Source organism: Pangasianodon hypophthalmus, chromosome 14 (assembly GCF_027358585.1).
Source record: "Pangasianodon hypophthalmus isolate fPanHyp1 chromosome 14, fPanHyp1.pri, whole genome shotgun sequence".
Taxonomy (NCBI): domain Eukaryota; kingdom Metazoa; phylum Chordata; class Actinopteri; order Siluriformes; family Pangasiidae; genus Pangasianodon; species Pangasianodon hypophthalmus.
The window spans coordinates 1,631,998-1,643,660 of record NC_069723.1 but is presented as its reverse complement, the minus strand read 5'-3'; the positions used below and the strand labels follow the sequence as shown (position 1 = coordinate 1,643,660).

Below are 11,663 nucleotides of genomic sequence, written 5' to 3'. Positions count from 1 at the left end.
GAAGTTTTCATTGTAGCATTTACATTGTAGCCTGTAACTTTTGTGCTTTTGAGCTCTTGAGCTCTTGCATACCACCTTTTAGTGGACAGTATTGTCAGTATGGATGAAGGTGAGAAATTCAAGTTTGTGTAAAGTCAGTAAATGAAATGAGCAGTGCGTATTGAATTATTCTAGTCAGAAGTCTACAGCTACATTACTACCAGTGTTGTAGTCGAGACCAAATGCTCCCGGGTCCAAATGCTCCTGAGTCCATGACAAGAACAAGACCGTGAAAATATGGACCATCTGGTCTCGAATACTACAACACTGTTACTGACACTGTCATAGCATTGACCATGGTAGCCAAACAAATTAATTCTGGTTCCTGAGTGCTGTCTCCAAATGTGTTGTTAGCAAGCAGTGGTATAATTATATATATATATATATATAAAAAAAACTCTCAACAGTATTTTCTAACTCAGTAAGTTGGTCAAAACTTTCTTTGGCTTTAACTGAATGGGTTTATTTATTGCAGAGCTGTTCATGACAAATAAATACGATGTTCCATATTTGGCAAAATGCTCAGAAAAAAAGGGGATCGAGGTGGCTAATTAGCTCAACACACCCTAAAAGGGGACAAGCCCCTGGACAAAGTAAAGTCCCAGCTATTTTTTTTTAAATTTCTGAATCAAGCTAAAACTAGAATAACACCTCAATTTCCCAAATGAGGCTAAATTGAAAACACTTTTTGATTTATGGGATGGTTTACTGAATATGAAGTCATCCAATTTCGGCCCAAAAAAGGAGAAAAAGGTTTCTTTTAGGGCTACTCTGTTGTGCTAGCATTAACTAAGCTAGCATAGCTTTCCTCTGAAGATGGAACTTCCCTAAATGCTAGCTGATATTTTGCTATTATATATATATAGACTGAGGTGAAGTTGACACACTTGTGGGTTGAGACTCCTCAGGAGTATCTATTTTCAGTACTTTCTGTGCTGTATGTTGTTTTGTAGTAAGCAATTTGCTTGCAGTAGGCATTTTATTCCTCTATATTGAAAGTGTACTTATTTAAAGTACCTTTAACTCTGTATTGTCCATTCATATAACATTCATTATTCATAATTATGAACTGGGAATTTTCCTCAGTCAGAAAACATCCGTTGTCACCAAACAGGCTACTTTCAGCTATCTTCACTACACTTTGCTAACAGTAGCAGTTACGTAGAGACTGAACTTAAAACCTCACACACAGAAACTCAGAATGAATTTACATATTAAAGGGTTTTAAAAGACATCTGGCTGCTAACCTACCAATATATCGACTGGCTAATAAAAAGCTAGCTAATATATTGCTGGAAGAAGCATAGCTAATGTTTATTTTGCTAGCCACCTAGTTAATAAACTATTATGTGCAGGAAGAGCACATAATGTTTATTATAAATGCTTGCTAGAATACCTGAAAAAAGGTTATTTTAAAATGTAAAATTCTTACTGCTAAGAAGAAATTGTTTTTTTATTTGCTAGCTCATAAGCTACCAGAGAAAACATAGCTAGCAAGCTAAGTCTGTTTTGTTTGTGTGGTGCGGGCGTATAATCAAACACTGGTACACATGCACTTGGTTTCAGTATTTTAATGTAAATGATCTGGTCATCCTGATGGTCAGCGTCATGCACGCGCACACACACACACGCGCACACACACACACACACACACACACAAAACATTTATACATTACACATCTTCAATGTGTTAATTAATTAAAGTGCAAACACTAACTAATGAAATCAACATTCTGGCTTTGCGAACAGACAGTCGTCAGCTTCAGGCAGTCGATAATCATTAAAACTTTTCCTCAATCCCAGACGAACATCTTTATTTAGACTCCACCAACCCGATAACCTCTGACCTCTGACCTGTGCAAGTGATGCTGGTGCTGCTCTCCTAATGGAAGACTTCTCACAAAATTCGCCCCCATTGGCTAAGGACTGCTGAGTGACTCTTTCATCTAACCAATAAGATGATGCGCCGTGACCTCAGTGGCAAATCAGATTCAAGCTTAGTGTGTGTGTGTGTGTGTGTGTGTGTGTGTGTTTGGGTGGGTGGTTGTGTCTAAAGGGCAGTCTGTGCTTTTGGCAGGAAAACACACTCCAGATAGAGTTTTTACAATCATTAGAGATCAGACAGTGAGATCGGACACTAAAGAAAGAGAGATCAGGCAGTGAGAGATTAGATAGACACTATGAGGTCTATGTGTCTGATCCCTGACATGTCTGGTCTCTCAGTGTGAAAGATTAGACAGACAGAATACATAAAAAAAGAGATAATGGGAATTTCTGCATATCTAATCTCTCACGATCTATGATCTGTCATTTGTAATGATTAGACAGAAGATTGAGATCTGATCAAGACAAGGTTAGATGCAATGAATTCAGACAGTGAGTGAAATTAGAGACATCAGATAAAAAGTTCATGGACAAATATAGATCAGACATGCTGGGATGAGAGAGGAAGAGAGCAGATACAGAGAAATCAGACTGAAAGAGATTAACCCCGGCGATCAGACAGACAGAAGGATTGGATATGTAGACTTTAGAAGCAATGATATCCCAACATCTATCCCAGTCTCTGATAGTTTAGACACTGGGATAGATGTTGGGATAAACAAGATGGTAGGCATGGAAGGATACACAGGACAAAAATAGGATGGGACAAAAAAATCTGATGTAGCAATATTACAAAGAGTGACACAAGAGTAATCGAATTTGATCAGATTTAAAGAGACCACACATGGAAATCATACAAAAAGGCATACAACATGAAAAGATGCATGCAGAGCAATATACTGTTGAGAAATCAGACAGTTATATATTAGAAACTTATGCAGAGATCAGACAATTAGAAAAAAGATTGGACGTAAAAAAGATCGGACAATGAGATGAGATAAAGCTGAGAATAAACGGTGAGAGCTTAGGAACATAAATCAAACATGAAAAGGCTATAAACGGAGAGAGAGACAGACAGAGATTAGATGGTGAGAAATTAGGTACAAACATGAAGAGACCACATAGTAAATGATAAGACAGAGAGATCAGACAGAGAGGTTAGATTCATAGATATCAGACAGAGAGATTAGATCCAGAGATATCAGACAGAGAGGTTAGATCCAGAGATATCAGACAGAGAGATTAGATCCAACTTATTAGAAAACAATAAGACAGTGATAAGTCTGATAACAAGATAGAGAGATCGGACTGGAGAGATTAGACGGGGTGAGACGAGTTATAGTGGGATGAAAAATACCCAGAGGTGTCAGACAGAGATAGATCAGATACAAAGACAGATGTGATGAGTGAAAAGTCAGATAAGAAGAATTCAGACAGATTGACACAATGCGGATTAGACCTCTTCTCCAAGGATTTAAACAAGGCAGCCTGACTCAAATATTTTCATGAAATTCAGAGGCTTAAAAGTGCAGAAGAGCATTTTCAAAATGCATTTAAAAAATTAGAATAAATTATACACACCAGAGCTCTTACAACATGCAGCACACAACAACCAACAACACCGGTAACGCACAACCGACTTTGGTAATCAAAGCCAACAAGCCAACACATGCTGCATCTTTGTTAACATGCATACTAATCATCTGTTAATAATCCGACTGATGCGCCAATAAAACCCCAGTAATGACTCACCAGTTTCTCAGAAGTACTCAGAAAATACAATAACAGAACATACAATAGCCTGCAGTTCCAACACAGCCCACTAGGGTGCTGCAAACCATCCATCCATCCATCTATTTTCTGTACCGCTTATCCTACACAGGCTCACAGGAAGCCTATCCTAGGGGACTCGGGGCAGAAGGTGGGGGACACCCTGGACAGGGTGCGAACTCATCACAGGGCACAATCACACACACTACAGACAATTTGGAAATGCCAATTAGACTACAACGCATGTCTTTGGAAACCCCCGAAGCGCAGGGGGAACACGCAAACTCTGCACACAGGGCAGACTCGGGATGCGAACCCCAGCCCTGGAGGTGCGAGGCAACAGTGCTAGCTACCGCGACCCCTGGTGCTACAAACCACCAAACTACAATTGTTACGTTTTTACGTCATTTGTAGTTTCTTACCTTATGTTCACACCTGGAAGCGACAAAGCAACAGGTGACCATACATTTTCTATGAATGCGGGTGACTCGGAGCCACGATTTCCGCGACAGTGATTTCAAAGCGATTACACAACTATCGAGATTTTCTCAATTCTGTTCAAATTAGTTACACATCCAAACATCGATTTCTCGGGACCAATCCTATATCTCACGTGGTTCGACGTTCCTACCTTTAGTTCCTACCTGCTATTAGCTTCCGCATATCCGTATAACCGGGATTTTACTTATCCTGTCATGTACTATATGTGTATAGCGACATTCTGAAGAAAAATAAAGCTTGGAAGAAAGAAGAGAGCGTTGGTGCCTCTGGTGAGTGTACGTGGTTGTACACTAGCTTGTGCTGCTAATCTGCCAATGAAGCTAGCACAAAGCCTAGCATGAAATGTACATTACATGTAACTTGTTGTGTGTAGAAGTCATATAGTGGGCTGTAGGCTATACATTTTGTTTAATACCGTTCCATAAGAACTAAAGAAAATATCCGAACAAGCCACGCCCACAAGCGACACAAGTGATTTGTCGCTTGCTAGTGTGAACGTAGCTTCAAGCAGACATCTTGAAAAATGCTACCAAATACAAACATGCTATATACAAACAAACATTTGGAAAGATAAATACAAGCATGATAACTATAAATATTTCTGAACTTCTGAGATGACAATTTGAAGTCCACTGAGATCACAGTGCAGCCCATCAGCTGAATACAAGGCAGGACCGTTCACTACTTAAGCCAACTGGAGAGCAGAATCTGAGACTGACGATTGATAGCGATGATCAGAGCAGCACACACACACACACACACACACACACACACACACGCACGCACGCACACACACGCACACACGAACAGAAAGAAGCGCATGAAGGTGCTTTTGCATTCATAAATTGACGTGTGAGGATTGGTACATGGCTTTAAAGCTTCAACTTCCAAACACACACATACATACACACAGCATTTTCGTTTCGTGTCCAAGGTATAACATCCACACACACACACACACACACACTCCGCAGGCTTTGCATAAAATGTCCTGATTTCAAATACAGGAATTTTTTTCTTTTTTCTTTGTTTCCTTTCTGAGACATTCACAGGATTGCAGATTTCAATCTGCTTTTTCTTGTTGGGTGATTTTTCTCCTGTTGAGGTGTGAACTCTGTGAGGTGCTATATGTGTGTGTGTGTGTGTGAGAGAGAGAGAGATTGTGAGTGTGTTTGTGTGAGTTTGTGAGGGTGTGAGTGAGCAGCTATGAGCCGTCCTGCTCAGTCGAGTCCGGGTTCGGCTGATTCCCTCCGTTCATGCTCGGCGTCCCTGAGTCTTTCCGGCTGCGCTGCTTCTCTTCTAACTCGTGCAGTGACGGCTCCTTGTACATACACACTGCAGGTAACGAGAGGGAGAAAATGTAAGGACAAGACAATGTAAAGAGTTGAGACGCAGAAACCCTGTGTGTGTGTCAGTGTGTGTGCTCACCCTCAATGGGTCTGGGGACGAAGTGTGAGCAAGGTTTGGTTTTCTTGACACGGTTCCCCTTCATGATGATGCCGTCCTTGCTGAGGCCGAGGAACCAGGCGCGTCCGCTCTCATGTTGACGATACAGAGTGGATGAGTAGATCACATAGTAATTCTCAAACACACTCTCCTTAAACTTACACTCTGCTGTAAAAACATTCTGAGAGTGTGTGTGGGGGGGGAGAGAGAGTGAGAGAGAGAGAGAGAGAGAGAGAGAGAGAGGGGCAGAGCAAGTCAAAAATCTAAGCGCATTATTGCAGGTATGAATCACACACACACACACACCATGTTGAGTCACCATCACTCTTTTTCATGGCTGACAGAAAAAAAAATAAAAACTCTCAATCTTATTAAAGACACTCTCTGATTAAAAGTCTATAAATCTTTATATAAACTCCACACACACACACACACACACACATTCACACACACATGTATGCACACACCTCTGTATAACTTCATTATCACTTAGAAATTCAGACATAATTAACACTCTAACACCTCAGAATAACACCAGCTTATGTCACTCACACACACACACACACACACACACACACACACAATAGACACAGACAAACTGATGGCACACTTACTGATGTGTAGAGGAATCCCTCAGCGTTCATGGCCACATAAAGCCCTGCCTTCACAGCCTGAATGGCCACAACACGCAGCCCCACTGGAATCAAATTAAAAAGAGCTGGAGAGAGAGAGAGAGAGAGAGAGAGAGAGAGATCGTAAAAAGACTAATGCAATGAACTCCTTTCAGTGAAAATGAAAATGTCCATGTTTTTTAGTGAAAAAAATAATAAAAAAAATAAATGTAACACAAGATAAAGAGAGAGAAAGAGGCAGAAAGAGAGCAAGGGATGAGCGGAGGAGTGTGGAGGGAGGATGAAGGGTACAAGAGATTTCATACAGAACAATTGAGAGGGAATGAGTGTACACGAGTGGAGAGAATAAGGGCACTGTTTATAGAGAATACTGTACACTGTAACACAGCAAATCTGCAAGACTGTGACTAACAATGTAACACTGTAGCTCTGTAACACACAGCTCTGTCACACTGTAGCTCTGTAACACATAGCTCTGTCACACTGTAGCTCTGTAACACACAGCTCTGTCAAACTGTAGCCCTGTAACACACAGCTCTGTCACACTGTAGCTCTGTAACACACAGCTCTGTCACACTGTAGCTCTGTAACACATAGCTCTGTCACACTGTAGCTCTGTCACACTGTAGCTCTGTAACACACAGCTCTGTCACACTGTAGCTCTGTAACACACAGCTCTGTCATACTGTAGCTCTGTAATACACAGCTCTGTCACACTGTAGCTCTGTAACACATAGCTCTGTCACACTGTAGCTCTGTAACACACAGCTCTGTCATACTGTAGATCTGTAACACTGTAGCTCTGTCACACTGTAGCTCTGTAACACACAGCTCTGTCACACTGTAGCTCTGTAACACATAGCTCTGTCACACTGTAGCTCTGTAACACACAGCTCTGTAACACTGTAGCTCTGTAACACATAGCTCTGTCACACTGTAGCTCTGTAACACACAGCTCTGTCATACTGTAGCTCTGTAACACATAGCTCTGTCACACTGTAGCTCTGTAACACACAGCTCTGTCACACTGTAGCTCTGTAACACATAGCTCTGTCACACTGTAGCTCTGTCACACTGTAGCTCTGTAACACATAGCTCTGTCACACTGTAGCTCTGTAACACACAGCTCTGTCACACTGTAGCTCTGTAACACACAGCTCTGTCACACTGTAGCTCTGTAACACACAGCTCTGTCACACTGTAGCTCTGTAACACACAGCTCTGTCACACTGTAGCTCTGTAACACTGTAGCTCTGTCACACTGTAGCTCTGTCACACTGTAGCTCTGTCACACATAGCTCTGTCACACTGTAGCTCTGTAACACACAGCTCCATCATACTGTAGCTCTGTAACACATAGCTCTGTCACACTGTAGCTCTGTAACACATAGCTCTGTCACACTGTAGCTCTGTAATACATAGCTCTGTCACACTGTAGCTCTGTAACACACAGCTCTGTCAAACTGTAGCTCTCTAACACATAGCTCTGTCACACTGTAGCTCTGTAACACACAGCTCTGTCATACTGTAGCTCTGTAACACATAGCTCTGTCACACTGTAGCTCTGTAACACATAGCTCTGTCACACTGTAGCTCTGTAACACACAGCTCTGTCATACTGTAGCTCTGTAATACACAGCTCTGTCACACTGTAGCTCTGTGATACTGTAGCTCTGTCACACTGTAGCTCTGTAACACACAGCTCTGTCACACTGTAGCTCTGTAACACACAGCTCTGTCAAACTGTAGCTCTGTAACACACAGCTCTGTCACACTGTAGCTCTGTAACACTGTAGCTCTGTCAAACTGTAGCTCTGTAACAGCTCTGTCACACTGTAGCTCTGTAACACACAGCTCTGTCACACTGTAGCTCTGTAACACTGTAGGTCTGTCACACTGTAGCTCTGTAACACACAGCTCTGTCACACTGTAGCTCTGTAACACACAGCTCTGTCAAACTGTAGCTCTGTAATACATAGCTCTGTCACACTGTAGCTCTGTAACACTGTAGCTCTGTCACACTGTAGCTCTGTCACACTGTAGCTCTGTAACACAGCTCTGTCACACTGTAGCTCTGTCACACTGTAGCTCTGTCACACTGTAGCTCTGTCATACTGTAGCTCTGTAACACACAGCTCTGTCATACTGTAGCTCTGTAACACATAGCTCTGTCACACTGTAGCTCTGTAACACACAGCTCTGTCAAACTGTAGATCTGTAACACTGTAGCTCTGTCACACTGTAGCTCTGTAACACACAGCTCTGTCACACTGTAGCTCTGTAACACACAGCTCTGTCAAACTGTAGCTCTGTAACACACAGCTCTGTCACACTGTAGCTCTGTAACACACAGCTCTGTCAAACTGTAGCTCTGTAACACACAGCTCTGTCAAACTGTAGCTCTGTAACACTGTAGCTCTGTCACACTGTAGCTCTGTAACACACAGCTCTGTCACACTGTAGCTCTGTAACACAGCTCTGTCACACTGTAGCTCTGTAATACACAGCTCTGTCACACTGTAGCTCTGTCACACTGTAGCTCTGTAACACACAGCTCTGTCATACTGTAGCTCTGTAACACACAGCTCTGTCATACTGTAGCTCTGTAACACACAGCTCTGTCATACTGTAGCTCTGTAACACACAGCTCTGTCACACTGTAGCTCTGTCATACTGTAGCTCTGTAACACACAGCTCTGTCATACTGTAGCTCTGTAACACACAGCTCTGTCATACTGTAGCTCTGTAACACACAGCTCTGTCACACTGTAGCTCTGTAACACATAGCTCTGTCACACTGTAGCTCTGTAACACACAGCTCTGTCATACTGTAGCTCTGTAATACACAGCTCTGTCACACTGTAGCTCTGTGATACTGTAGCTCTGTAACACACAGCTCTGTCACACTGTAGCTCTGTAACACACAGCTCTGTCATACTGTAGCTCTGTAATACACAGCTCTGTCACACTGTAGCTCTGTGATACTGTAGCTCTGTCACACTGTAGCTCTGTAACACACAGCTCTGTCACACTGTTGCTCTGTAACACACAGCTCTGTCAAACTGTAGCTCTGTAACACATAGCTCTGTCACACCGTAGCTCTGTAACACACAGCTGTCACACTGTAGCTCTGTAACACACAGCTCTGTCACACTGTAGCTCTGTAACACACAGCTCTGTCAAACTGTAGCTCTGTAATACACAGCTCTGTCACACTGTAGCTCTGTAACACTGTAGCTCTGTAACACACAGCTCTGTCACACTGTAGCCCTGTAACACACAGCTCTGTCAAACTGTAGCTCTGTAACACACAGCTCTGTCACACTGTAGCTCTGTAACACAGCTCTGTCACACTGTAGCTCTGTAACACACAGCTCTGTCAAACTGTAGCTCTGTAACACATAGCTCTGTCAAACTGTAGCTCTGTAACACACAGCTGTCACACTGTAGCTCTGTAACACAGCTCTGTCACACTGTAGCTCTGTAACACACAGCTCTGTCAAACTGTAGCTCTGTAATACACAGCTCTGTCACACTGTAGCTCTGTAACACTGTAGCTCTGTAACACACAGCTCTGTCACACTGTTGCTCTGTAACACACAGCTCTGTCAAACTGTAGCTCTGTAACACACAGCTATGTCACACTGTAGCTCTGTAACACACAGCTGTCACACTGTAGCTCTGTAACACAGCTCTGTCACACTGTAGCTCTGTAACACACAGCTCTGTCAAACTGTAGCTCTGTAATACACAGCTCTGTCACACTGTAGCTCTGTAACACTGTAGCTCTGTAACACACAGCTCTGTCACACTGTAGCTCTGTAACACACAGCTCTGTCACACTGTAGCCCTGTAACACTGTAGCTCTGTAACACACAGCTCTGTCAAACTGTAGCTCTGTAATACACAGCTCTGTCACACTGTAGCTCTGTCACACTGTAGCTCTGTAACACGCAGCTGTCACACTGTAGCTCTGTAACACTGCAATTCTGCAGAGCTGTAACACTGTAGCTCTGTGGTTCAGTAGTACTGTAGCAGTATAGCTTCATAGCTCCACAGTTTTTTAACAATGTAGCACTGTAGTTTTGTAACAATGTACCTTTGTAGTGCCATAGCTTTGTAACACTGTTGCTCTATAGCTAACTTAGACTATAGATGTGTAAGACTGTTGTTTCTTTGCTAGCTCATTCTGAATCTCTGATGCTAATCAAATCCTTATCTCTGTAACATTTCCTGTTATGATAACGACATATCTCTATAACATTTCCTTTTATGAAATGTCATGAACATTTCCTGTTATTTTGTCTAAATGTCTCAAAAATGAATAGCATCATGGTTTAGGTGTCCTCACCATCGATTTTTCTCACTTTAGACAAAACAAGTTTAGCCAACTGCTGTCAGAAATAAACAATTCAGTGTTACATGAGAATGCCCAGAGGCTCAATCGTGGCGCTCTCTCTCTCTCTCTCTCTCTCTCTTTCTTGGGCTGGAAGAGCAAGGGATTCTTGGCTGAACTATTCACTGGTGCTCTGATTATCTGTAGAAAATTGCTAAACACTGTATTGCTGTAGCACAAAAGCAGGAAGGCGAAACCTGCAGGCGATGCTAATGTGAATTGCACTGATAACGCTAACATGCGTGGGTGCATCCGAATCCCCCGATAGACAACGATGAGGTGCTTCTCTGCCTGATGTGGAGTGTGGAGGTGTTTCTCTCATTGTGCATGCATTTCAGCACTCCTCATTCTCGCTGGTCAGAGGTCAGGGGTCAGGGGTCAGAGCTGACCTTGACTTGTTGAAGCTCTGGTGACGTTTCGAACTTTCAGTGTTCCAGATCTCCAGTTTCCTTTTTGGATCTCAGCTCAGATTTCCTCACTTAGAGGACACAAAGGGAATTCAAGCAGCCACACACACACACACACACACACGCTCACACACACACACACACACACGCTCACACACACACACACACACACACGCTCACACACACACACACACACGCTCACACTTGTGCTAAGCTCGATGCCTCAATGTCACAGTGCAGAAATAAATGGAAAGAGATGACGAAGATGATGACAGTACAGAAGATGCTAATGTGTGTGTGTGTGTGTGTGTGTGTGTGTGTGTGTGGACTCACTGTAGTCGCTGTTCTCATCTTTGGTCCCATTAATGGTTCCATCTGGTTTCATCTGCAGGTAAAACCCCTGTTCGCTGAACAGCCTTGTCACAATCCCCTTCAGCTGTGGCTCTGTAACACACACACACACACATCCAGTTCTTCACTGATGTCAGTTTTGTTGAACCGTATTTACTAGTACACAGTGAAGCTGGGGCTGATTTCTTTCTAGCCTAGGCTGTAGATTCATGCAATGACAGTCACATCAGATGATTA

General features: G+C 42.8%; 1 protein-coding gene across 2 annotated transcripts in view; it reads right to left on the bottom strand.

Annotated features, from left to right (window-relative positions):
• Positions 1 to 1,595: 1,595 nt before the first annotated feature.
• fgf12b (fibroblast growth factor 12b) overlaps positions 1,596 to 11,663 on the bottom strand; it is a 29,348-nt gene continuing 19,280 nt past the window's right edge. For both annotated transcript variants that reach the window (XM_026943400.3, XM_026943399.3), the window contains exons 2-5: positions 11,409 to 11,519; positions 6,255 to 6,358; positions 5,623 to 5,821; positions 1,596 to 5,529 (exon numbers count right to left, since the gene is read on the bottom strand). In XM_026943400.3, the coding sequence (XP_026799201.1) occupies positions 5,399 to 5,529; positions 5,623 to 5,821; positions 6,255 to 6,358; positions 11,409 to 11,519 (545 nt within the window). In that variant the 3' untranslated portion in view covers positions 1,596 to 5,398. The remainder of the gene's footprint in view (positions 5,530 to 5,622; positions 5,822 to 6,254; positions 6,359 to 11,408; positions 11,520 to 11,663) is intronic.